Source organism: Podarcis liolepis (assembly GCF_965112155.1).
Source record: "Podarcis liolepis genome assembly, chromosome: 14".
NCBI lineage: Eukaryota > Metazoa > Chordata > Lepidosauria > Squamata > Lacertidae > Podarcis > Podarcis liolepis.
Genome location: NC_139569.1, coordinates 11,853,815 through 11,881,757, shown reverse-complemented (window position 1 = coordinate 11,881,757; position 27,943 = coordinate 11,853,815). Strand labels below are relative to the sequence as shown.

The following is a 27,943-nucleotide window of genomic DNA, read 5'->3' as shown; positions in this document are numbered from 1 at the left end:
AAATTCTTGTGGGTTTTTTTTTATTACAGTGGAGAAAATCCGTTTGCTACCGTGAAACTCCGACCAACAGTAACAAATGACCGATCCGCGCCAATACTTCGATGAACAACAGTAACCCTTTTTTACCCTTCCTTGTTAAACACTGTCTTAAGCAATATGATTTTCAAATGCTATCTGAAGTTGTTGTTTTTAAACATTATTTAAATGTAATTAATGTGTACAGTAGCACTGGAATGCTGACTTTTAAAAAATATTTTTGCTTCCTGTATCAGCTAATTATTGATGGGTTAAGATGCTTGAAAAATATCTCCATATTACAGTGTGCCTTGTTTAGGAAGACAGAATTGTCAAAATAGGGAAGAGGTTTGAGTAAAATGTAATTACCAGCATAATTGATCATTTATTGCTCTGTGCAAGTTGTATTGATAGTCCTATGGGTAAGTTCCAATTATTATTTAAGTTTGCTTGTACTGTTTACTTAGATACATGAATACGCTTAGCCGATTTTTAAATAGACAAGCCATTTTAAGGATTGCCTTAACATACGATAGAATACTATGTAAAGCAATAGTCTTTGTTTCTGCTGGGTAAGATAAATGTCTTAGATTAAAGTAAGAATAAATATTGATCTTCTGAATGTTCAGAGAAGTGTAATATCCTTAACATGGTTTGCAGTATGCCAAAGCACAATATTATACTGTCTTCTTTTAGCAAGATTCTATTGAATAGGACTGATTGATACAAATTCTTTCAGTGATAAATAACTACAATTAGAAATCCTGGCTATTCCTTTGCAGTCTTGTCCCTTTTTCAGGAGCTGTATAAAGAATAATACTTCCAACACTACATATAAAAAGCACATGGATATATTTACATTTTACCTTTTTGATTATTACAGAATAACCAGGTAGCTTCAAGCCAATGTCTTAAAAAGTGGCTAAGGGAATTTTACAGAAAACGAATGTAGATTGACATTCCTCCACCATTTTCAGATGAACATAGAGACATTCTTGTGTGTACATACAAGTATTTAAGTGAGGTTGGGAGCATGGCCTGAGAGGCTGTTGTGGGTCAGGGAGTTGAACACACAGGGCCCAAGAGATTCAGTCAACAATTTTGGCAAGTGTTTGGCATGGTAAAAAAATGAGGGTTATCAAGCCACAAGGTGATCTTAAGTACTTAGCAGATACGTCTACCCTCTCTCTGCTTCCAGGTCATCTTGTATATTTACATTTCATCCCAGATTGTTGATAATGCAGGGCAAACCACTATTTTCAAAAGTGCAAGGTAGAAAATGCATTTGTATATAATTGGATCCGTTCTTGCACATTCAGCATTATAGGTGATTCTGAGCTTTACACAGAACTCTTCATGCCATGATTCTGATGAACAGTTCTGAAGACTGCATGTTGTTTTGCCTATAAAAGTTGCTCAGTTAAATACCTTGCCTGTTACATATAAACTATGGAACAAATGCAGTTTTTAAGAAGGGGGCTCTTTTTTTTTAGCTCAAACCTATGTTTAATTTTTAATCAAAACTTAAATCAAAATCTCTGACCATTTGTTTAAAAGCTGGGAGGGGACACACACTAGAAGTCATTGTTTTTTTATAAAGTTTCATCTTTGAAATTAGCACACCTATAAGAAGTGGAATGCGGTGCTGAACACCTCTAAGTGTATGCACATAACGTGTGGGACTTTAGATGCAACATGCTTAACTTTCCATCAATCTGCAAAGTCTGCTACTCTAAGATACCATTTCTTTGCTTCTCTATTTGTGGAGGTATTTGGTTACTTACTGGCCTCTTCTACAAGCTTTTAGCAACCACAACAGACAGGGAATGTGCCAAAACAACTGACCTGAACAATAAAGGGAAAGAGAGTTAATGGCTATAACAAAACATGACTTGAGATTTCAAACTGGTCTATTCCACTCTTCAGCTCTGCAAGATTCAGTTTATGACTGTTTTGGGGTGACTGGTAAAAGGAGGGTGGAAAACAATCTCTCTTATCTCAACATAAATGTTACATGCCAGCTATTTTGCTTCCTAAAGTCAGAAGTTATGTGATCAGTTAATTTTTGGCGTTGTCATTTGTATCACATACACAGAGTTTTATAGGCAACTTTGGTAGTCAGCTGTTCTCAGGGTTTCAGCTTTAAATATTTTGGACAGGGCAGGGCTCTAAAAGTGTGGCTGACAATTTAAATCAGACCAGCTGGAGGCTAAGTGGGGATGGGTGAGTGATGTAAAACATCTGAGCGGCACTAGGGTTGGGAAAACAGTTAAAATAGGACTCTGATGTAGAATCAACTCTCTCTATAGCCATAAAGCTCACTGTGTGACTCTGAAACAGTAACTATCTCTTGGTGTAACCTACCTCACAGAACTGTTGTAAAGAGAAATGGGAGTGGGGTAGAATCATATGCTGCTATGAACTTTGGAAGACAGGATGTAAATGTAACTACCAATGACAACTACGTAGAAAAAGTACTATGAAAATATACTCTGTCACATCAAAGATTGGGGAACTTGTGGCCTCCAGATTTTTATCCACAAAATATAGTGAGTTTGGTTTTTGGGTACCCGAAGGGGGGGTTAATAACTATTTCTTAAAACAGCAGCAACACACAAATAGCTTTTGTATCTTTCAGAAGGAATTTTAGATGGGGTAGGTGAAGTCTGATTTCAGTGTTCAATAAGACTAGGTATGTGCAGCCCCTTTGTGTATAAGCAAGTAGTTGTTTGGACTCATGTCTTGTGAAAACATTTAAAAATTACTTTGGTGCACAAGTAGTTACCTAAGCGAATGGTCTTTTTTGCTAAACCAAATGCAGATGATTAAGGTTGCTTGGGAGCAATCATGTATTTGACCTTAAATACTAGCAGAAGCATCCCAGCAGGTACTGGAAGCCTTCTGTTCATAGTTGTGGCATAACTTCCAGCTGTAGTTCATGTCCAGTTTTGCTCCTGGTACGGGGGTAGCCATTCAGAGCAGGGCTAGCCAACAAGGTGCTTTCCAGAAGTTGTTAGCCAACCATCAGGGTTTGTAAGAGTTGTAGTTTATGCTGGCTGAGGCCGATAGGCTCTGGAAAGCATCACATTGGCTGCTTGATTGAGGGCAAGCAGCTTTTAGATCTGCAAGGACTAACTAAATCTCTCAGTTTTAGATCAGAACCAGCAGTCCACAAGCATTAATGTGCGTGCATGTATTTTTCACTGCCCTGAGCTTCCATGCTTAAGTCTACAACCTTCATTGGCACAGACATTAGGGTTTTTATTAAATATTAAGAGTGCAAAACACACACTCCCGGTCCCCTTTCCAGAAGCCAAGCTCTGAGCTGGCAGATCTTAACCTAGATTTAGAAAGGGGATGTGTGTCCTCTGGAATATGTTTAGCACTGATAACATCACAAGCAATGGGGTACATATAAGGCTGGACATCTAAGAAGCAGTGTTTGGAGCAATGCAGTTGCTTAAGATAATGTGCTGGTCAAATAAATGTAACTAGTGGTACCTTGTGACATGTTCTGTCAAGTATATCCAAAGATGTGGCACATGTCAAGCATTGTGTTAGAACTTGTAATACAGTGGTACCTCGGGATGCGAACGGAACGCGTTTCGCCGCTTCCGAGCCTGCGCGTGACGTCATTTTGAGCGTCTGTGCATGTGCGAGCGGCAAAACCTGGAAGTAACGCGCTCTGTTACTCGAACGCATTCAACCCGAAGCACATTCAACTCAAGGTATGACTGTACTATCCATGAGATGTGTGCATTTCACATGTGAATTAAGGGCAAACCAGCTGACTCCTAGTTCACAGCATTCCTGACACACTTCACGTTAAACCAGTTTGCGGGATTTGGAGGCTGTTGGTTCATAGAGGGGCAGAGCCTAATCAATATGCAGGCAGAGTACTTGCACCCCTGTATTCCCAGAAGTAGCTTTTTAGGTATGATGATGCTGAGACACAAATGTATGTGTGAGGGTTTGATTAGCTGCTTGTGCGTGAAAACGTGCTCCCTCAGAGTTTGTGCGACCCCACAAACCTCCGTGTGTGACGGAGCTCCTCAGACATGTCTGCTCTAGTCACTAGTAGAGTCCGACAGTGGCTGTCTGCGGAAGCGTTTCCAGCAAAGAAGTTCCTTAACGGAAACGCGTCTCCTGGACTCACGGCGTGACAGTTTCCTGCGAGGTGTGGGTCTCCCTATGGGAGACTCCGATACCTCCCCACTGTTCTCGCTGGAAGCCTCCCTGAGCCCTCCCTCCTGCTCGCATTCCCTCAGAGACCCACTCCTCCCCCTGCTGGTCCCTGCTTCAGCAGTTGAGTCTCTTTCATCCTGCCTGAGTCCCTCCACCACCTGATGCTCTGATGGCAGTTCCCTGACATCCACCTCCCCTCCAGGGCCCCCCTCACCCCCTCCCAATTCCTCCCCCCTGGGAGGTGAAGGGCTAAAACCCCGAAACGAATCTTCCTCATCTTCTGACGTCTCGAACAATTCTCTCCATCGATCGTCGTCCTGGCCAGCTGAATCCTCCTCCTCTTCAGAATCTGGGAACCCCTCCAACTCCTCTTCCTCGTCGGTGGTGGCAAAGTATTCCCTTCGGAACCTCGCTACAGGCTGAGGTTTACGTGGGAACCTCTGATGAAAAGTCTCTATTAAAACCTCGTCATTGACATCCTCTGCCCTAACCCAGGTGTTTTCCGACTCCGGTTCCCCTTCCCACATTACCAAATACTCTACTTGATCTCCCTTCCACCTGGAATCGAGGATCTCCGCTACATGGTAGCTGTGTTCCTTCTCCTCCATTGCTGGTCCCCTAGTGACCCTCCCCTCACTGTCTCCTCTATACGGTGACAGCAACGACCTGTGAAAAACTGGGTGCAGCTTCATGTGGTTCGGTAACCGGAGCCTGAAAGCCACTGGATTGACCTGCTGTATGACTTCAAACGGACCCAGCCTTTTGGGTCTTAATTTCTTACAACCTCCTTTGAATGGCAACCCTTGGGTTGACAGCCACACCTGGTCCCCCACCCTGATGCTTTCACCTTCCCTTCTGTTTTTGTCTGCCTGCCTCTTATATTCCTCCTTAGCCCTGTTTAAATTGAGTTGGAGCTGGCGATGGATCGCTTCCATTTCTTCCACGAACTGTTCTGCAGCTGGAACGCTCCAGTTCTCCCCCTCCCCCCCTGGGAAGGCTCTGGGATGGCACCCGTGATTAGCCAAAAAGGGGCTCATCCCCGTGGACACGTTCTCTGCATTGTTGTAGGCAAATTCTGCCAACGCCAACTTCTCCACCCAATCATTCTCTCTGTCATTAACATAACACCTCAAATATTGTTGGAGAACCCCATTTGCTCTTTCCGCCTGCCCGTTGGTTTCAGGATGACGGGCCGTCGAGAAATTAACCTCTACATGCAGTAAGCTCATGAGCTTCCTCCAGAACCTGGAAGTAAATTGTTTCCCTCGGTCTGAAACCACCCTCAAGGGGGCGCCATGCAACCTAAACACATTCTCTACAAACAATTTGGCGGTTTCTTCTGCTGTAACCGCATGTGAGCAGGCTATGAAGTGGGCCATTTTAGTTAACAGGTCTACTACAACCATGATGGCTGTTTTCCCTCTAGACCTTGGCAGATCAGTCATGAAATCTATTGCCACTGCTTCCCACGGTCTCTCAGGTGTGGGCAGTGGTTCTAATAAACCAGCCGGCGCCTGCCTCTCCCCCTTGGCTCTTTGGCATTGTTCACACCCTCTCACATACTCCCGCACATCTTCCCTGACCTTGGGCCACCAAAATTCCCTGGTAACCAGCCACATGGTTTTGTGTTGCCCAAAGTGCCCTGCTGTGGGGCTATCGTGCAGCTGCTTGAGTACCTTCTCCCTCAATTCCCCTTCAGGTATATATAACGCTCCCTTATAATACAATGCCCCATTTCTCTCCTCAAAACCACCGGATTTGTCTTCCTCCCCTCTGAGATCCCTGAGTTTCCCCTGGGCGTATGCATCCTGCACCGTACCCTCTACCAATTCCCTTTGCCCCACCAAAGTCGCCCCACACACCCAGCGGTCCTCTGGAATGATATGGGTTTCTTCGGGTGCTCCCTCCCCCTCCAAATATTCAGGTTTGCGTGAGAGAGCGTCCGCCCTAACATTCTCTGGGCCTGGCACATAACAAATCTCAAAGTTAAATTTGGAGAACTCTTGGGCCCATCTCAACTGCCTTTGGTTGAGCACTCGCGCCGTTCTCCAGTACTCTAGATTTTTATGGTCCGTGCACACTTGCACTTTATGTTGTGCACCAACTAGCAGATGCCTCCATCTCCGGAACGCCTCATGAATAGCAAGCAGTTCTCGGTCGTACACCGTGTAGTTCCTCTCGGATTTGTTCAGCTTCCGCGAGAAGAAGGCACACGGACGCCACTCTGACTCCTCCTTCCCCGGCTGCAGAAGAAGCACCGCCCCTATGGCTCTGTCAGATGCGTCTGTTTCAACCCTTAGCTTCTTTCGTAAATCCACATGCAGAAGTTGTTCTTCAGAGGCGAAGGCCCTTTTCAGTTCCTCAAATGCTCGCTCCGCCTCCGCCGTCCATACAAACTTCTTTTTACTGCTGAGACAGTCAGTGATGGGCGCCGTCAGATGGGCGAAGTTGCGGATGAACTTACGATAAAAGTTTCCAAACCCTAGGAACCTCTGCACATCCTTCTTGGTTTTGGGTGTTTTCCATTCCAGCACTGCCTGTACCTTGCCGGGATCCATGGCCAATCCCTTGTCTGACAGGCGGTACCCCAGGAATTCCACCTCCTTGGTATGGAACCGACACTTCTCCAGTTTGACCCACAGCCTGTTGGCTTGCAGTCTGCTCAACACTTCTCTGACGTCTCTCACATGTTGCTCCTCATTCTCAGAATACACCAACACATCATCTAGAAAGGCAACGCAATTCTTGTAGAGCAAAGGACCCAGCACGTGGTTCATAAAAGATTGAAAACACGCGGAGCCTGCTTGTAATCCAAATGGCATAACGAGGTATTCAAACGCCCCCAAAGGGGTAAACATGGTGGTTTTCCATTCATCCCCTTTCCTTATGCGTATCAGGTTGTACGCCCCCCTTAGATCCAGCTTTGTGAAAATCTTTCCCTTCCTCACCCTGGTCAAAATATCATCAATTCTGGGCATAGGGAACGCCACCGGTTCAGTCACTGCATTCAGCCGCCTAAAATCACATACAAGTCTCGGCTTGTCCGCATTTTTTTTGTCCACAAAGAACACTGGGCTCCCCCCTGCTGCTTTGGACTCTCTGATGAAGGCTCTCTTCAGGTTCTTGTCAATGAACCCTCGCAACTCCTGCATTTCCCTGTCTGACATGGCATACAACTTGCCCACGGGAAGCTGTGCTCCTGGGAGTAAATTGATCTGACAATCAAAGGGTCTATGAGGTGGTAGTTGGTCAGCTTCCTTCTCGCTGAACACGTCGCTGAGATCTGCATACTGTGGTGGTACCTTCACCTTCCCCATTACTTCAGTCCCTGCTAGGGTGGCTTGGGCCCCTGCTGAACCCTTCTCCCCTTTGCAGTGTTCTAGGCAATGTGCTGAACCAAAGGACACCACTCTTTGATGCCAGCCAACCAGCGGATCATGTAGAGCTAGCCAGCTCATTCCCAAAATAATGGGAGCGCCTCCCAGGGTGGCCACATTAAACGCTATCAGTTCTGTGTGCCTTGCCACCCTCATTATCATTGGGACAGTCTGCAAGCGGACTCCTCCTCCCAACAACTCCCTGCCATCAATCGTGGTCACCTGCAGGGGGTTGCTTAAAGGGATGGTCTGTATCTGGTGTTCAGCAGCAAACTCCTTGCTCATAAAATTGCAGGAGCTGCCTGAGTCCAATAGCGCCTTTATTTTTAGGGGGTGCCCATTCTGCAGCTCTAGCGACACTTCAATCACTAGAGCAGGTCGAGGAGCTTCTGGCACGGGCACTTTCACTGCTCTTTGGCCTGGCTGCAGTGCCCCAATTGTGGCAACCAGGCGTTGGCTTTTACCTGCTCCGCTCCCCCTTCTTCTCCCCCCTCAACAGCTCCCACCATCCCTTGCCATTCCTTCCTCTGGGGGCAGACTCTGGCAAAGTGGCCTGGCTGTTGGCAGAGATAGCATTTCCGGGGGCCCTTTCCCTCCTTCTTAGCTCCCTCGCTGGTTTTTGAAAATGCGCGCGCGCGCGCTGTTCCGATTTCCATCGGCTCTGCCGGCGGGAAAGCTGGCTCAGGAATGTCTGGAATGCGGAACTCCTTCCAACGTTCCCCTCTCCCTTCCCGCCTCTCCAAGGCTCTTGCCTCCTGCCGCGCTCCTATGGTCAGCGCAGATTTGGTCAGCTGATCCATAGACTCCGCCCTGGGGCTCCGTGCCAGCTCGTCTTTCACCCCCGAAGAAAGACCTTCTTCAAATAGCATTTGAACGGGTGCCGCCGATAAATCCCAACTCAGTCTGTGAATCAGCATGGTAAACTCAGTCCAATATTCACGGACAGATCGACTTCCCTGCTTACAAGCCATTAGCTGTCTGCGCACCACCCCTTCCTCAATATCGCTGGAAAACATGATATCCATTGCACGAAAGAACTTCATTGTGTCCTTTAGTATGTCATTGTGCGTTGCCATTAGGGGTCGAACCCAGTCTCTAGCCCCTTTCTCAAGATGCCCAATTACAAAAGCAACTCGCGATTCCTCATCAGGGAACTCATCGAACTGCACATTAAGGGCATATTGCATCTCTGTCCTAAAAGCATGGTAGTCCTTGGGGTCCCCCCCAAATTTCTGCACCAATCCTGGTACCTTTCTGGGGAATTGCGTGGCTCTCCCCTTCTTGTCTGCATCCTGAGCCCTTCTCTCCTCCAACCTCGCCGTCTGCAGGGCCAGTTGAACCTCCAACGCTCGGTATCTATCTTCCAAGCTTGGACCAGCTCCAGCCCCTGCTCCTCCGGTTCCGGTTGGTTCGCTCATGATGCCTTCTCTTGCACAGGCAGCGTACAAAGACTGTCGGACTGCTGTGAGGGTTTGATTAGCTGCTTGTGCGTGAAAACGTGCTCCCTCAGAGTTTGTGCGACCCCACAAACCTCCGTGTGTGACGGAGCTCCTCAGACATGTCTGCTCTAGTCACTAGTAGAGTCCGACAGTGGCTGTCTGCGGAAGCGTTTCCAGCAAAGAAGTTCCTTAACGGAAACGCGTCTCCTGGACTCACGGCGTGACAGTTTCCTGCGAGGTGTGGGTCTCCCTATGGGAGACTCCGATACCTCCCCACTGTTCTCGCTGGAAGCCTCCCTGAGCCCTCCCTCCTGCTCGCATTCCCTCAGAGACCCACTCCTCCCCCTGCTGGTCCCTGCTTCAGCAGTTGAGTCTCTTTCATCCTGCCTGAGTCCCTCCACCACCTGATGCTCTGATGGCAGTTCCCTGACAGTATGTGTGTAATGCATAAACTGTGTGTTGTATTCATGCTATATTTTTCATAAAAAAAACAAGTTGCAGGAAACAAATTTGTGTTTTAATTGTAACCTGCTTTGGGAACAACTGAAGAGCCAACTATAAATTTCAAATTAAATAAAGGTGGAGATGAAATTGGTGGCTTGGTGGTGAGTTCAGACTGCATTTATTAGGCAAAGATGGCTAATACAACAAGCCTACCTTAGCTTGTGGTGGTTTGCACTGGCGTTACTAAATTTTAATTCTCTTTAGAAGAAAGAGCTGGGCCCCAGTGAAGTTGCAAAAACCCACTTTTATTTAAATTTCCAAAAGGTGCATTTTAAACAGAAATCGGGGGGTGGGGTGGATTTGTGTCTTACACACACACACATACATATGCTCATAGATCAGTTTCGCATGCAAGAGAAGAGAAAGAGACAGACTAATTTCATCACACTTTTACAAAATCATCTCTGAAGCATAAACTTGATTGTACATGACATTTACATTAGAAAAAAGGTACTACAATAGTTACAGCTTCCAAAAAGCCTATTTGTGTTGATCCCTTAACCAAACGTTGCACCGCAGTTAGGACATCTTCGTTGCCTCAATGCAAGACAGAAGAGAATTCCAATAGGAAAGAATACGATGGCACAAAAGACACCGAGACAGGTGAATGTGTCTTCCAATACACCAACTCTGCAAGAGAGGAAAAAGTAAGTTGCTATAATTGCGCTTTAAAAAGAAAATGTATAAAATGAGCACCAAGCTTGACAGAATGACAAACTTTCTGAAGATTGGTCTCTTGCAGCAATACAGTCTATAAAGCTTCCATGCACTTTTTTAATGTCTCTTAGATGATAGAAATATGTTTTCGAATAAACTATCCCTAACAAGTTGCTTTCCACACACTCATCTTCAAAGCTAGCTCACAACTTATTTTTGAATTTTTAGCTACACAAAGACCTTTGCTTAACAAATACATTCGAGAGCCAAGGTACGATGGTAATCCATTCCGGAGGTCCATTCAACTTTCAAAAACCAAAGTGCGGCTTCCAAGTGGCTGCAGGAGTTTCTTGCACTCAATCAGAAGCAGCTTCGGACATTCGGCTTCCAAAAAATGTTCGCAAACTGGAACACTTCCAGTTTTGCGCTGTTCAGGAGCCAAAATGTACAAGTACCAAGGCGTTTGAGAACCAAGGTACAATTCTAACTTAAAACAGCGCTACTCAAATTGGTGGTCCCCAAACAACCACTAGCTGCTAGTCCCTGACAACTCCACCACAGCCCAGGTTGGCTGGGATGCTTCAGAGCCCAAATATGGTACCAGTCCATGGGACATTGGAGGGGTGGGGAATTTGCCAGTCCACCACACTGGCTAGCTTTGAAAAGCACTGACTTACAGCACATTTTAAAACAGATAAAACCTTCAATACAAATCAAAATAAAACCTAAAGAATCAAGTTTTAAAAAATATGCGTTTAAACCCTTTGGTTTAAAATTTTATTTTTTGAAGTCAGAAACGTTAATGGACTACAGTAATGCAGCACTTTTTAAAAATTGCTTTTGAATTCCCATTCTCCCTCCCCTTACGAAACAACACTGTATTTTAGCCAAGAGGCCCTGTGATGACTTAGCATTCAATAGCTTTCGAAACTGAGATAAAAGGTCTCCCTTGTTTTGGTCGAGAGGCGGGCGCTTCTGCTGCCAGACCAGATGCTTTGAAGAAACGCCCTTCCAGACATGACTAGAAGCAATTCATGGACAGTCAGACATTACCAAGGCTTACTCTGCATGTTTAACGTTAGGATGGGAGACAGAGAAGAAAAGAGATGTGGCAATTGTCCCCAAATAGCCCATTACGTAATATGTGCGACAAACGTGGAGAAAGGCTTCTCATCTGCACCAACAAATGAGCTTATTTCCTTTGGCAACTTCTTTGTTTGCTTCCCAGTCCAACGGAGGTCACCTCTCCTAGAGAGTGTTTTTCCAAAGCCGTTCTTAAGAGCCGTGTGAGATTCCTTCAATCACACAGAAAGCTCACCCTTCACTGATGTCTCAGGAGAAACAGATCCCTTGGGGGGGGAGGGTTGCTGGATTTTCATAGTGGGGGGCAAGGGAGAGTTCTAGGCACTCAGAATCCGCTCAGATGGGGAAAGAGATAGCCTCAGCATTTTTACTCTGGGTAAAAGTCACAAGTTTTCTGCCAAGTTTTCTCAAGAGCAGAAGTGGAGCAGTGTTGATTTCACGAAAACAGTGGGCGTCCTTTGGCAATCACATGTGCAAGAAAAGCCAAAAAGAAAAAGAAAGGGAACTGGAGTGACCTTGAAATGCAGATGCAAATGTGTTTCAGCAGGGGCCGGTTGCCAGCAATGGACTCTTGCCATTTCTCCAGTGATGAAAAGAGCAAGCTACACAGAACAATGGCACACAGTTTACAAAAGAGACACGGGGGGGGGGGAGCGCTGGGAGAACGAGCGGCAGGTGGAAGGTCTATGGTGTCCAAACCTTTTTCAAAGAGGGCCAGATGTGATGAAGTGAAGGGCCGACCAAAGTTGTTATCTTTTTTTAGGATTAAAGTTGTGAGCCTGTTTTAGGATTTTAATCCCAGGTTAGGATTCGGAAAAGGGAATGTTTATCTGCTCTACCCACTTTTGTCTCAAGCTCTGCCTACCATAGGGTCGTGGCCCCCCAGAAGACTACCTAGAAGGGAATGTGGCCCTCGGGCTGAAAAGGGATCCCTGCCCTTGTCCTAGACCCTAACAGGCTGCATTGCTCCTTTGCTGCTAAAGTAGGGCAGCCATTTATGCATCACACCAAAAAAAGGGGGGCACAGATTCATATAAAATCTGCCCATGCTAATTTTAGGTGTAGCTCACCAACGTGGTACCTGTGGGTGCAGATGTGCCCAGAGAGGCCTTCCCTGGTGCCCATGAGGTCCCCTTCCCCTCACTGACTTAAAGTATGTACTGGAAACCAGGCTTTTAGTGTTGCAGCGCCAGCTCTCTGGAATCAACTGCAAGCCAAAAATGAGACAGAAGCCTAGTGTGATTATGTTTCGGTGCCTACTGGATACATTTTTGTTTAGGAAAGCTTTTCTTGCGGTGTAACCCAGTCATTTTGTGGTTTTTCAGAGTTTCAAGTATGGGTATTTTAGACCAAGTATGGGTATATTCACTTTGTGAAACCAATAGAATTATTCTTGCAATTCCCACCAGCCGCAACCCAACAGCTCCAGCATCCCACAACCAGGCTAGCCAGGGCTCGCTGGATTTGCAGACCAAATATCTGGAGCTCATCTGGTTGCCAAGGGCTAGACATGAAGCCTAAGGGTGCTGCCCAATGAACACTGTGTTTGGTAGTTGTTTGCAGCGTTCCCACTGCTTAATTGCAGGCTGAACATTTCCTCCCCACACCTTGTCCTGCCTGTCTTGAGTCTCAAGGTGTCACCCGTAGAGAAGCGGACTGAGACGGGCAAGGAGAGGATACAGGAGGAAGCATAAAGGAGGGGGCTGAGTCCCAAGAACAGAGGCTGGAGAATGTGGGTACCTCCCCCTTCCAGGATGTGGCTCTGCCAGCTGGGGAAACAGAACTCCCATCTCCCTGTTGCACAGCAACAGGATCCAGGAAAGGCATCGGCCCATCATTTGAGGTGGAGGGGCCACAGTCCGAAGAGAAGGACACTGACAACTCACCCAGGACCGCTGGGAACAGTTGCATTCTCCCCAATGCAATGAGCATCTGCACACTGCAGGAGTAAACACACTTTTCTCATCTTCAAAAGCTGGGTGTGTGGGTGTGCCAACCCATTGGGACTGCTCTGCTCCTTCCATGCAGTTCTGACCTCCTTGCCCTGATCTTGGACTCTTTCAACTCAAGACCACTGCTTCCAATCCAGCTAGCTCCCGTTTCCTGCCATCTAGCCTGAACACAGCAGCGGCCGTGACTCATTACCTCTTGCTGAGCGTGCATCTTTTCTCTGCCTCAATGGAGATTTCTGTCTTGTGCAAGAAGAGCCCTGCTGGATCTAGTCCAGCATCCTGTTCTCATTGGCCAACAAGACGTCCCTCAAGCAGGATCTGAGCACAAGAACCCTCCCTCCTCCGACTGTGGAGGCAGAGCCTATAGCCAACATGGCTAGTAGCCCTTGATAGCCTTATCCTCCAAGTTAGTGCCTGTCTCCATGGGCAGGGCAGGAGTCAGGATACTGCCTTAGCTCACTGCTACCCATATAGAGTTTTGGAAACACAAATAACACACTGTTTCCTTCATGGGAGTTGCCTCTTAAGATCAGATAATGAAGGAAAGGGAAGCCAGGAAGGGGACAGTAACAGGCTTCATTTAAAGACAGGCTAATCTTAGCTATAAAGTAAGAGTTTGCCTGGAGAACTTAAGCAGCTTTCCTGTGGCTTAAAGCCACGCCACTCCCAGAGGCTCTAAAAATAGGCAGCATTTATTTATACCACAAGCAGGGGCCCTCACTTGAGCTGCCTGGCTGCTGCTGCTTGGTGAACTATTAGGATTTATTAAATAGTTGTCCGCAACACCTTTGGTCAAATGTCATTGCCCCTTTGCCAAGCCAGTGACAAAGTTTTCAGAGTTAGCATCTCCCACACCGAAAAGAGGGGAATCTTTTCTATCAAGGACTGCATTCCAGGGAGGATGGGGGGGGATATCCATCAGGGGCCACATGCTGGCGGCCAGGGAGGATGATGCCCATAGAGGCTGGCAGGACAGAAGGCAAGGAGCCCAAGCAAAGCCAATAGCAGGCAGAGGCAACTAATTCTAGTTCTGTCCCCTCCCTTGCTGAATTCCACAAAAGCAACACTAAGGAGGAGTGCCACTTCTTGGACAGGAAGTAGGCAAGGCAGCAGACAGGTGAGGGTTGGCAGCGCCCCACTTGCCCCAATGGGCCAGCTTCCTCTGGCTGGCAGTGGGTGGGGGCCTACTCCCTTTCCCCTCTTTCTTCAATCCATCTGTTTCAGGTTTCCCTCCTCCTGCTGTCCCTGTGGGCTGGGGAGCAGCTGTGGCTCTGAGGCAGAACATCAGCTTTGCATTTAGAAAGTCCTAGGTTCAGTTCTGAGCATCTCCAGGGAGCACCTGGGACAGAACCTTGTCTGAAATCTTGCAGAGCCGCGCCACCTGTCCGTGTTGACAGTGCTGAGCTAGATGGACCAATAGCCTGACTCTGTATAAAGCAGCTTCCAATGGCCTATCTGGTTAGTCTAGCATCCTGTTCTCAGCCATCATGGCTAGTGCTCACCAACAGCCCTCTCCTCTTCACCTCTTTACTCCTTACAGCCACAAGGGAAAAAGAGATGCCTTCTCTCTACAACAGGGGTGAGAAATCTGTTTCCCAGCCTGTGCTGTTGGAAGCCAACTCCCATCATCAGGCCCAGCCAGCATGTCCAAAAACCCCAGATGATGGGAGTTTGAGTCCAGCAATATCTGAGGGGTAAACAAGTTTCCCACCCTCTGGCTCCACAAAGCTCATCTCATGACACTTGTGAACCCTCTTGATACTTCCTGACACTTGATACTTCCTGATCATTCAACATTTTGTGTTCCTCTCCAAATTCCCTTTTAATTTGATCTGAATAATTATAAAACAATGTCAGCTGCGAGTCTGTCCCCCCAGAATATTTCACGGCCAGCCAGGCATTTTGCACCTGTGGCGCATTCAGACATAGAGATATACTGTATTTGTTTTCCTGATTATAATGCTAGCACCTCTGTCCTGTTTTCTAATGTTCTTTTCACACCACACTACCTGTTGTGTTATGGGACTGTGGCTTTCTGGCCAAGACACTGGCATTTCATTCACGCCAGTGGGCATGGTGTGAAAGAACAACAAACTTCACTGGGCAACGTTGGGCATCCATTTCCACACATGCCTGCTTCTGCTCCCCCCAAAAAATAACATGGAAAAACTTCAGTCCAGGATGCTGCCTTGAATTTTGTCATGTTACTCCTGCCATTTTCTGGGTTAAGGGGGATGCAAAAGATTTTTTCCAACCTGGAAACTAATAACACATCCTTCAGTGGACAACATAAAGTCAGAAAGTAGGTTTGAAAAAAAGTAATACTACAATAAAAAACAAAGTGGTCAGTTTATCACTAGGCTGGATACTCCAGGCATGCTTGGCCTTTTGCCTCTGGTCTCGAAAAACACCCTGACCTTGCTTTTCAACGCTGCTAACGAATAAGCCAATTAAAGTCATGATCTTTGCAACGTGGAATCCGTTGGCTAAGGACTTGACTGGTGCAAGCTGCTCCTTGCTCGGCAGCTTCGACATCTTGGTCCAGGCAAGGGTGGGGGGGCTTGTGGGTGCTGGGATAAAACTCCCAGTCAATTTGGCCAATGGTTGGGGAACCATCAAAGTCTAGTGATGTACTTGCCTGGTCTGAGACATTTCGCTCCCCTGAGAGAAAGGATTATTTGCTGTCTGGAGCAAAACGAAATACTGTTATAATAACACAACATCACTATTGCACTTAGCACCTGTATTTATTAAAAGAGTTATGATCACAACTGGAGTGGGTCCAAAAAATATACAGCTCAGGTCCCAAAGGCCAGCATAAAGAGGCACATCTTCAGCTGTATAGTGAGAGTGCCAGGCACACCTCGGGGTGAGGAAGAGAAATTCAAGAACTGGGAGCTGCTGCAGAGAATGCCTTCTCTCAGGTCACCACCTACCAAACTTCTGAGGGAGGTAAGAACTACCAAGAGGGTCCGCTTGGCTGATCTTAACTCCCAAAAGGGTCTCTGCAGGAGGAGGTCTTTCAGAAACCTGGGACCTATGGCATGTATAGAAGCAGATTGGGTGGGCTGTTGAATCTTATATCAACACTGGTGAAAGGCAAAAATCTTCCACTGCCACCGGAGGGCAGGAGGCTAGTTACTGGAAAACAGGACAAGCCACACGGCATACACAAGTCTGTTGTCCAATAGAAGGATCTGTCCAAGGAACCCTGGGAGCAGCCATTTTGTGTTCTGCCACACCCACACAGCAGCCATTTCCTGACAAGAAGAATGCTACTTTTTTCATTTTAAAAAAAATGAAGGGGGGGAAGAGACTCTAATCTCTCTTGCTGCAAATCTCCCCACTCCAGCTTCACATGGATTTTTAAGAGGCCGGACTTAAAAAGAGAGAAGAGGTGTAACAGAATTGAGAACGGTCATTATACCTGCAAGCTGGGCAGCCGCCAACGACAACGACGGACGTGGTGGGAGGTTGCTGGATTATCGTGTACGTGGTGTTGGGGTAGTTATGCGCCGGTGGACCCGAAGGCACAACATATCCTGGTGGGGGAAGAAGCAAAAAAGGAGCACGTTAAGTTGCTTTAAAAACATTTTGGAAATTAAGAGGCGAGGCCATAGTTGTCAATATCCGTCTGCCTTGAGAGACAATGGAGTGTGTCTCCGGGGGTGAAGTCAAACCGCTGTGTTAGCCACACCAAAGTGACCTCTCTGGGGTGCAAACTTGGGCAGTATGTATAGAGGTCCTGGGCTGTCCAGATGACAAGACCCACCCACCCCTCTGAGCCTCGCTGATGTGGTCCAAAGGGAAGCAGACCAAGACGTTTGGCACCGGAATGGCTGCAGGAGTTGCCAGGAGGAGGCACACAAGGTACCATCCAACCATCTTAGAGACCCCACTCTGGCTTTGTGTAGGGTTTACACTCCCTAGTTTAATGGAAAGCGTTAATGCTGGTGGTCAACAAAAGAGGTTTAAAGACTGTCTCAAGGCAAATCTTAAAAATGTAGTATAAACACAATTGGGAAACACTTGCCTGCAAGCGCTCCGACTGGAGACCAGCCTTTACCAAAGATATATGGCCTTTGAAGACACTCAAACTCAGGACGCAAGGGTGAAACATACTAAGAGGAAGGCATGCTTGGCAAATCCACACTGTGATCAACTCCCACCCGGAAACCAATGTCCCCACTGTGGAAGGACGTGTGGATCCAGAATTGGCCTCCACAGTCACTTACAGACTCATTGTTAAAACCATGTTTATGGAAGACAATCTTACTCGGCTATGGGTGATCGCCAAAGAAGAAGACACTCCCTAGCCTTTTCTTCTCCTGAAGATACTCCACCAAGACAGTGGAGATTTAGGATCAGAGTTTTCCTTCTCCTAGATGGGCTCCTTCCCAGGTAGACAAGTTCCATCTTCCCCTCTACACAGAATGTGCGGAAACTGCCTTCTTGACCATTGGACCCACTATTGGTCTCATCTGCTCAATCCACCAGCGCATGTCTTCGCATGCAGGCGACGTCCCTAACTCACCCATAAGGTTTGGGACCCATAAGATGGCTACCCTCACTATAGTGTTGCCAGACACAGGGAACACTAGTGCTGTGGTTGCAAAAGTTAAAGGAGAATCCTCTTTTTTTCTTGGGAACATTACTCTTCCAGAGTCTGGATTCGGGTCAGGTCACATTTTTGTTTGCTCAGGGGAGAAGTCAGTCAGCTGATTTTTTTAATGGGGGGGGGGGAGAGCATGCAAAAAGAGACTGTAGAGAGACTTTAAGCAAACAGAAATTGTTTGCATGTAGAGACATACCTCTCCTGAATTCTCTTATCTATTAGTTACAGAAATTGCTAAGCATTTTCTGAATGCTGCTCTACAGTTCGCCCCATGCCTTCCGAATGCCAACACTTTCTTTTTTAAAAAAATATATTTTATTAAATTTCCAAAAATTTCACATAAAATTCCAATACATACTGATTTCTGGTGGTAGTTTTTTTTAAAAAAAAAAAAATTCATCCCGTTGCTGCACCCAATCTTCACTCTTTTATTTCATAACCATAATTAATCTCCCCGTGTTCTCACTATCCAATAAAATGAAAATGAAATAAAAATATTTATATAAACCGACGCTGTATATTACATAAATTAAATAAGGTAACTTATAACATGTGAGAAGTACTGCACATTGTGTTTAATTACTACTAGTAATATTAAATATTACTGTCAAAAAATAAACTATGGTTCGGTGTGATGTCTGAATGCAGAGTGTTTTTATTATTGAAAAAAGTGAGCTTTCCAAAATGATTAAATGAGCCAAGGGTGGGGAAAGTGAAGGACAGATCTGTGTTAACACAGGCAATAAATAGGACAGTGGGGCCCTCCCCCCGCCTTGCTTCCAAGTGACCACATAGCTGATAAATCTTTATGGATTGGTATTTTTGTGGATTCAATCTTTCTCCCTCTTTCTCTCTCACGTGCTTCCTGGCACTCACTCACGCTCTCATGCACTCATCAAGATGGAACTGGGACAAAGTATTCCAGATAAGACTTAATATTCACCATATGCAATAGCAAACTGTTCCTAGGTTTCAGTTCTCCTCCGTTTTCAGGCCTACGGACGTACACTCGGCTAATTATTAACTTCAAAGAGCATACTTTAGCACCACAGAAATGGCAAAAGAAAACCTACAGTTTGAGAACTCAGCCAAGGGTCCCAGTTCCCAGCCAAGAAAATGGATAAGTGCTTTATAACAATTAAAGAAACAGCCCACCTCCTCCTGCTTAAAAAACATCACGCAGCCAGGATATCACAGGCAAGATGGCTGTGCCACAGGTGTCACTATTCACTACTCACACACCCAGCCCTGGGGCTTTTCACGTGGCCATCAGACATTGCCATCAACATGTGGGGCTACCTGGAATTAAACTCGTTTACCCACTGTGATCCCCAAATAACCCCCCCAATGGAGGTTAATTATCAGCATCGCTCTACATTGGGAGCCGAGATCTGTGGCCCTCCAGATGTTTGCTGGACTACAACTCCCATCTTGTTTGACCACCAGCCATGCCGGGTGGGGTGGATTGGAATTTGGAGCCCAACAACATCCAGAGGGCACCGGGTTGGGGAAGCCTGCTCTGCCCTCCATAGGCATGGCACACGTTCAGTCCTTACTGTGGTGTTAATGGAGTGTTTATTAAATTCATATACCGCCCTTCATGCCCTCTTTGGAATAACTTTTTAAAAGTTAGGTTTTTGAAAGCCTCAGGATTCCCTCACGCCTCTTTGCCAGCTCCCCTCAGTTTTGACTACCACACCACCCAAGTTCACTATTAGAAAGATTTATTTTATTTAAAGGAGGGGTGAGGAACCTTCAATCCACAGGCCTAACTAGGCCCACCAGGGAGATCCATTTGGCCAGTGAGGCTGTTTTGGCCCCGCCTGCCTGTCAAATATGGCAGAGTGGCAATACAGTGGTATCTTGGTGTTCAAACAGCTTAGTTCTCGAACAACTTGGAACCCAAACGCTGCAAACTTGCAAGTGACTGTTCTGGTTTGTGAACTTTTTTTCGGAAGCCGAACATACTCGGTTTTTAGTCCTCCGCTTCTGATCAGAGTGTTTCTCTTCCTGTTTGAGTTTTCCGTTTCTGATTTGAGTACCCTGCTTCCGATTAGATATTTGGAGCTTATATTTGGTGCTTTTGTTTTTGCCTTTTTTTGCGTTTTTGTTTGTGTGGCTTTTTCCGTTAATTTTGTTTTTGTGACTGCATAGAACGCAGTTCAGCTACTGATTAATTGATTGTGTGACTGCAGAAATGGATAAAAGCTGCAAAGCCAAGAGAAGTATTAACAGAACAACCATAGAGGTAGTAAAATTCATGTTAAATTTCTGTTTTAGGGGTTAAAGTCTGGAACGGATTAATCCCTTTTGCATTACTTTCTATGGGAAAGCGCACCTTGGTTTTAGTACGCTTTGGTTTTAGAACGGACTTCTGGAACAGATTAAGTGCTCTGTACTCTCTACTCTGAATGGTTTAACAGTCGCTCTCTCTCTCTCTGCAGAGATCGCTCCAAGCCATTCAGGTCACTTTGCCTGACTGGACCGTGCCCCCTGTACTCTGCTAACGCCTCTTCCTTGCCTGTACAAAGGTAGACATTCGTTGCTCAACCCACTCTTGCCTCTGACCCCACCCACAGTAGCATGCGGCCCCCCAGAAGGGAGTGGGCGGCCCTCAGTTCTCAGGTCACTCGGGTTCCAGAACGTTTTTCCCATCCATCCATCCTCCTTAACCGCAAGCTGAACTCCCCATAGGGTTACTAAAGAAGTATGAGCTCATCACCCTTTGAACTCAAATTGGAATTTTTGTCCCAAATCACCCTTTCCTGGGCTATTTTTTACTGTGGCTATGACTTGTTGCAAGGGAACAAGATAACCTTTCCTTGAAGCTGATATTTCCATCAAGGAAAAAATGCTTCTTACAGGCACGCAAGCCTCAGATATGTTGTGCTTTGGGGAGAGAGGTTGGGGCTGAATACATTCCCCACTCCCCCAGCGAGTACAGTAGAATCTCGGCTTACGCTCGGGTAACGTAAACTTTGGGTTGCGAAACCGGCAATGCACAGAAGCGCTCTACGCACCACGCGCATGCGCAGAAGCGGCACCTCCAGTTGCGGAAACCTCGGGATCCAGCCGGAGCTCTGGAATGGATCCTCTCTGCAATCGCAAGTTTCACAAGAACCTACTAGGCGATGCCTGTGACATCACCTTTCTGGGGTCACGTCCCCAACTCCAAGAAACACTTCAGCATCAAAGTGCTTCCTCATTTTACCGCTTTGAAGAATGTTGTAGTTCGTAAGAAATGCAAGCCAGCTCAAGGGGAAAAGCCAAGAATAAAATATAAAATATTGATAGATGCAAAAGAGAGAGGAGCTTTTTCCCTCCTGGATATGAGATTATATTATGAAGCATCTTGTCTGTGCTGGTTGAAGGAATGGTTGACATTGAAAAATACACATATTTTAGACTTAGAAGGTCATAATATTTTTGGTTGGCATGCTTATTTGTGGTATGAAAAGATGAACGTACATAAAGGATTTATAAACCATATAATTAGGGAAAATTCATACAGTGGTACCTCGCAAGACGAATGCCTCGCAAGACAAAAAACTCGCTAGACGAAAGGTTTTTCCATTTTCGATTTGCCTCGCAAGACGAATTTCCCTATGGGCTTGCTTCGCAAGACAAAAACGTCTTGCGACTTTGTTAAACCGTTAAAACCGTGCTTCGCAAGACGAAAAATTCGCTAGACGGCAAAACTTGCGGAACGAATTAATTTCGTCTTGCGAGGCACCACTGTATAGACTATGGGATAAATATAAAAATTTATTGGAGACAAAAACACCACTTTGGCTCTCACCATTGGAAGCCATAGCAGTAAAGAAAAAGATTATGATTAAGAAAGACAGGAAACGAGGGTTTGGTGAACAAATGTCACAATTGGAGAGAGACCTGTTAGAATGTAATGTTAAAGTGATGTCTTAAATGTGTAAGGTATTATTGGAATGGGAGACAAAGGATGAGCAAATAAAATCTTCAATGATACACTGGGCAATAAATATTGGTTATAATATAAATATGGAAGCATGGGATCAATTGTGGAATATGGATATAAAATTTACAGCATGTTATGGTATAAGAGAAAATTACATGAAAGTGTTATATAGATGGTATCTAACACCTAGCAGATTGGCAAAAATGTAAAAATAGAAGTCGAATAAGTGTTGGAAATGCAAAGAGAAAGGTACTTTTTATCATATGTGGTTGTCTTGTTAAAGCTTACTGGGAAATGATATATAATGAATTGAAAAAGATGTTTAAGCTAGCATTTGTTTTTAAAAAAACCAGAAGCTTTTCTGTTGAGAATTATAGATGTAAAGGTAAAAGGCAGGTAAAGGACCCCTGGACGATTAAGTCCAGTCAAAGGCAACTATGGGGTTGTGGCACACATCTTGCTCTCAGGCCAAGGGAGCCGGCATTTGTCCGCAGACAGCTTTCCGGGTCATGTGGCCAACATGACTAAATTTATTTATGTATGCAACTACAGCTGCAAGAATGCTACATGCCCCAAAATGGAAAGAAGTCCTAATGAGAGAAGAATGGATACAAAAACTTATGGACTATGTGGAAATGGCGAAACTTACCGGAAGAATAAAAAATCAAGATAATCAACGTTTTGTAAAAGAATGAAAATGGTTTATTGAATATTTACAAACAAGTTGTAAACAGATAAAGACATTGGCAGGATTCCGGTAATAACCTGCAGTTTCAAAAGAACATATAATTAAAATAGATGAATAAAACAGTAAGTTAATTTAGAATGTGCAGAAAATGATAAAAATAAATTTAAGGAACTGCAGAAAGAGGAGGAAGTCGAGGTTTGAAATGTTACAACTATTGTTAAACTATTGAAATGTATATAAACAGAAACTATAAATAAAAGTATAAAAAGAAAAAGAAATGCAAGCCAGCTAAATAGCCCGCTCCACACCAAACTGTATTATCTCTGCCATTTTAGGGACTTTTAAAAACCAGTGGCCCTCCGGACATTGTAGACTACAACTCCCATCAACCCTATCATCTCCCTCTTCTCCCTCTGACCACTCATTGCTGTCCCACCACCACCACTGCCTTATTGTTCCCTAGTTGGTTCCTCCCACCATTCCTTTGCGTCCAACCCAGTCTGCGACAGGCTGGGAAGGCCGCATTTGGCCCCTGGACCTGAGGTTCCTCATCCCTGCTAAAAATAATAAATATGCTGCCTCTGAACCCAGAGTTTCAGTACAGCCATCATGACCAGGAACCAATGGTAAGGGGGATCAGAGGTAGTGGAAACCCGTGAGCCTGTTAAAACTCCCACTCCCGTCAACCTCAACCAGTATGGCCAATGGACAGGGCTGGTGGGAGTTCTAGTCCAGCGGAATCTGGACCCCCAGAGGATTCTAGAATTCGAAGAGTTCTCTAGAATTGTTGGACGAATAAACCATAACAAGGCCTTGCTGAGAGAGGGTGAGTGGAATTCTACCACCATAGAAAAGGCAATCGTAATTCGGAACCTGACCTAAACAACGCAGTTTCTTAGGAAGACTCAAGACTCAATTCTGGGAGACTCCAAGTTCAATTCACAACCTTCCAACTCTGGTTCCTTTTGTTTAACAAGTCTCAGCAACTCACAAGGCTCTGGCATATGTGCAATGTAAAGAGCTACAAACAAAACATATCTAACGTACGGGGTGGGGGTGTATCTAAATTACATATATTTTGTACCTACTATTCCCCCAGACAGTATTAAGCTTTTTATTTTAAAAAAAATCATATTAAATGTTTAAACTGTTTTGGAAGCCTTTTCAATCAGCGTAGCCGGGCTGGCTGGATTTTTGCACTGTCCAATTTTTAAGAGGGAAAACAGAAAGGGAAAGCAGACAAGCCTTTCTGAGCTGCCTTTTTAAGGCAGGAAATACAGCTTGTTGTTTTTTTTAATATAAAAACAACCCTTGGAATGTTTAGCTTGGGAGCTCTAACAGTAACTGGAAGAAATCCTACTTCTCGTGCAACAGCTTCTGGACTGTTTAAAATCTTAAATTTGAAGCCTTAAAATTATTATCTAGAAAAGTATGTTGTGAAATAACTGGCACTTTTTACTGTATTGTTTTAAGGTTGATGTGTTTGCCACACTGGGCTCCTTTGGGAGGGAAGGCGGAATATTACTTTAATAAATAAATCTTTCTACAGAAAACTACCATTCCTGAGAACCAGTATACGAGTCCCCACGCTTACACACAGTGGTACCTCAGGTTACATACGCTTCAGGTTACAGACGCTTCAGGTTGCAGATGCTGCTAACCCAGAAATAGTACCTCGGGTTAAGAACTTTGCTTCAGGATGAAACCAGAAATCGCATGGCGGCGGCACAGCGGCAGCAGGAGGGCCCTTTAGCTAAAGTGGTGCTTCAGGTTAAGAACAGTTTCAGGTTAAGAACGGACCTCCAGAATGAATTAAGTACTTAACCTGAGGTACCACTGTACTTTTATTTTTAAATAAGGTGCAACTGATTCAAGAATAAGAAAAATGTTTCCTAACCCAAACTTTTTTTTTTTTTAAGGCAGGAAACTTCCTCAAGTGTAGGGCAAAGAGGGTGATTTGCATAACCCTGAAATCCCGTTTCCCCTTCTCGACATTTCAAAAGTTCTCCTGCTTGACAGCTGACAACACGCAACAAGAGGAGCGTTTCCTATCGCAAGAACTACCCACTTAGCCTGACTTGGGCGCCCAGTATCTGGGACTCACTCCTTTCCCAACATCCAGGGGCCGGGAGGGTCAAGCCAGTCTCCTGCCCTGACCACGTGACCCGCCTTCACCCACACCCCTCCCACCCCAAACCTCTGTCTGCTGCGGCCGCCAGCACGCAGTGTGGATGGAGACAGGCGAGCCCCCCGGTGCCTTTGTGGGGCTGCAGCCCCCCATCTCCCAGTGCTCTGAAACCTGCCTCACTCCTACAGGTTCAAGAGAGGGGGTGATCCTCTCCATTCAACGCCCCTCCCGCAGAATCCACACCCAGATCCTCCTTGCCCGCCCCCTTTCTCCCGGCTTACCAGCTCCAGGACCGGTGGGGTAGGTGTAGGGCGGCGGCGGCTGGAAGCCGGGCTGGGGCGCCGGGATGGCCCCGTAGCTGTTCGGCCCGTACTCGTAGCCGGCGCCCGCTTGGCTAGCAGGGCTGTAAGCCGGGGGTCTATCCTGGAGGAGGGGCTTGCTGTCCATGATCCTCGAAGGGGAGGGCGGCGGAGGAGGAGGAGGCTGCTCCTGGCCGCCCCCGCCGGGGGATCAGCCGCGAGGAGAAGCCCGCAAGGCAGGCGGGAGAGCGCGGAGGGGCGCGCAACTCTCCGAGTAGAGGCGGAGAGCGCACGGCAGGCTCGGTGCCCGGAGGGTGGAGAGGGAAGGCGGGAAGGGAAGGCAGCCTCGCCCCGCTAAGCCGGCAGCTCCAGCAGCAGCAGCAACAGCAAGCCACCTTGGCCCCCTGGGCATGGACGGATCCTGCCCACCCACGCCAGGAACGCACCCGCGCAACTCCGGAGCTGCACGGCGCGCCCGCCGCGGCAATGTGCTTCGCTCCTCGCAGGCCAGTCACAAGACTCGGGCTCACGTGACGCCGAGGAAGAAGAGGAGGAGGAGGAGGAGGAGGGAAGAGGAGGCTCCCCCGGCGGAGACACGGCGGAGACTCCGGCAGGCGCAGGGAAACCCCCTCTTAAAGGAGACGCCCCGGCGCGCATGCATGTGTGCGCGCGCGCACTCTCTCTCTCTCTCTCTTTACGCAGCTGGCCGAGGGGGTTCCAGGGTCGGGTGAGAGCCTGGCGGGGGCCGCCCCGCTCAGGGGCAGGAGGAGGGCGGAGGTGGGGCAAGGGCTGGCAGGCCGCCACGTTTTGAAATAAGCGAAAGGAGGCGTATTCTCCCTCGCCTGTCTAACGAGCTCAGAGGTTAAGGCCTATTGGATGCAGTGGGACTCATGGGCGTAGTAGTAGTAGTAGTAGTAGTAATAATAATAATTTATTATTTATATCCCGCCCATCTGGCTGGGCTTCCCCAGCCACTCTGTGCGGCTTCCAAAAAATATTAAAATACTGTAATACGTCAAACATTAAAAGCTTCCCTAAACAGGGCTGCCTGGGGCTCGGAAACGTACTGGGAGCCAATGTAGATCTTTCAAGACCAGTGTTATATGGTCTCGGCAGCCACTCCCAGTCACCGGTCTAGCTGCCGCGTTCTGGATTAGTTGTAGTTTCCAGGTCACCTTCAAAGGTAGCCCCACATAGAGCGCATTACAGTAGTCCAAGCGAGAGATAACCAGAGCACGCACTACTCTGGCAAGACAGTCTGCGGACAAGTAGGGTCTCAGCCTGAGTAGCCTGCCCCCACCCCGTAATGTCCTCTTTATGGGGTGGTTTCATTAAAAAAAACAAAACCTCAACAACTATGATTCCCTAAAAAAAAAAGCAAAAGCTGGTCGTCGTCCCCCAGCAAAATTCCTGGCTATGCCCATGGTGGGACTGCTTACTCCTAGCATAGGCTGGATTTATGGGGGGGGGGGCACAGACACCCACCCGTCCAGGCGTGCCAACTTGACTAAAGTATGAGGGGAGCTCAGGTAAGCCCCGCCCTGCGTAATCAATCACATGACATGGTGCATGCACACCATTCGAATGGCAATACCCATGTACTTTGCAGGGAGGGGGCGTTTCTCAAATATTTCATTAAGTGGGGGGGGGGGAGTATCTATGCAGCTATCATCATCCAGTGAAATGAATGATTCAGAATGAAATGTCTCAAGAACAGTTTTAAATTACAGTGGTACCTCGGTTTAAGAACACTCCTGTTTATGAACAATTCGGTTTACGAACTCCGCAAAACCGGAAAGAGTAGTGTCCCGGTTTGAGAACTTTACCTTGGTCTAAGAGCATGAAATATACTCGAAGTCCTGTAGTGATTTCATGCTCTTTATTGCAGCTTGTAAACAGTGATTGAATTGCCCCCCCCCCCAAACCTCAGGCTTTTATATACATTATTTACACAATGAGTCCCATCTGATTGGCTGATTCTGCTTCCCTCCTGGAGCATGATTGGTCTTTTCCTGCAGGCCAATCAGTTGTTGCATTCTAGGATCCTACTTGCCTATTGCTCTAGGATCCAAGCTTAGTACATAACAGAACGGAATCTGAACGGTGGAAGCACACCGGCGGCAGGAGGCCTCATTAGGGAAAACGCGCCTCGGTTTAAGAACGGTTTCAGTTTAAGAACGGACTTCCGGAACGGATTAAGTTCGTAAACCAAGGTGCCACTGTACTTTCTTTTGGCCCCGAGTTTTCAGAAAAATCTGTCAAAATCCTACAATTTGTACTTTTAGTTCAGTATTTTTATTTATTTACTTGATTTAGGAGGGTAGTTGCCCCCCCTGGCTATGCCCATGACTCCTAGGGAAGTGGGGTTCAGGTCACAGCTTAGAAGAGGGGTGGTCATCATGGTGCCCTTCGGGGTATTCCCCCCCCCCCCCACAACTCCCATCATCCCTGACGGTTAGTCATATCTGAGGCTGATGGGAATTGAAGACTACAAAATCTGGAGGGCGCAACAATGTCTACTCTTGGTCTAAAATCCAGAGTCTGGATTTTCCACTTGTGTCTGAAGAAAGGGGGGGGGGTGAATTTCTGAGACTGTCCTCCCAACTCACCTACTGCAACTGCATATTAAAATTATTTTTTATTTATTTTACATTTATATCCCACCATCCCTCCAAGGAGTTCAATGTGGCATACCTGATTCACCCCCTCCCTGGTTTATCTTCACAACAACCCTGTGAGGTAGGTTAGGCAGAAAGTCACCCTGTGAGCTTCATGAGTAAGAAGTGGTTTAAATCCATGTCTCCCAAGTCTTATCCCGACACAGGAGTTCCTCTGGCTTTGCATGGCGGACTGAAATTCATCAAGTGTTTGATTGGTAGTGTTTGTTGTTACTGACTTAGCCTTCTTTATTTTCCTTTGGGGAGGAGAGAGCTGCGTTAAAAAAATGTGAAAGGTAAAGATGAAACAAAAAAAATTGAGTCTCCCTTGTCCCTTAAGGGTCTGTACTGGTTGTTTTTGTTTCGCAACACTTAATATCAACAGCAGTATTTTTTGTGTATAACCGTAC

General features: G+C 46.4%; 2 protein-coding genes across 4 annotated transcripts in view; one reads left to right on the top strand and one right to left on the bottom strand.

Annotated features, from left to right (window-relative positions):
- BAIAP2L1 (BAR/IMD domain containing adaptor protein 2 like 1) overlaps positions 1–9,607 on the top strand; it is a 68,614-nt gene extending 59,007 nt beyond the window's left edge. For 2 of the 3 annotated variants that reach the window (XM_083474362.1, XM_083474364.1), the window contains 3 exons: positions 30–3,581; positions 3,744–3,973; positions 9,450–9,607. In XM_083474362.1, coding sequence (XP_083330488.1) covers positions 30–105 — 76 coding nt within the window. In that variant the 3' untranslated portion in view covers positions 106–3,581; positions 3,744–3,973; positions 9,450–9,607. The remainder of the gene's footprint in view (positions 1–29; positions 3,582–3,743; positions 3,974–9,449) is intronic. The other variant, XM_083474363.1, reaches the window with a different exon arrangement.
- A 137-nt stretch (positions 9,608–9,744) lies between these two features.
- On the bottom strand, positions 9,745–25,629 carry BRI3 (brain protein I3). The gene is made up of 3 exons (XM_083474591.1): positions 24,859–25,629; positions 16,640–16,754; positions 9,745–10,150 (listed from the first exon to the last, which is right to left on the bottom strand). Exons 1-3 carry the CDS (start codon positions 25,022–25,024, stop codon positions 10,018–10,020), a joined length of 414 nt encoding a protein of 137 aa, XP_083330717.1. The 5' UTR covers positions 25,025–25,629; the 3' UTR covers positions 9,745–10,017.
- Positions 25,630–27,943: the final 2,314 nt, after the last annotated feature.

Excerpts from the sequence above, each read along its gene's own strand:
- BRI3 (XM_083474591.1), bottom strand. The coding sequence starts at position 25,024 with ATGGACAGCAAGCCCCTCCTCCAGGATAGACCCCCGGCTTACAGCCCT. Across the intron at positions 16,755-24,858 it reads CCCCACCGGTCCTGGAGCTG|GATATGTTGTGCCTTCGGGT; the intron begins GTAAGCCGGGAG and ends TTCCCCCACCAG. Across the intron at positions 10,151-16,639 it reads GGCGGCTGCCCAGCTTGCAG|AGTTGGTGTATTGGAAGACA; the intron begins GTATAATGACCG and ends CCTCTCTTGCAG.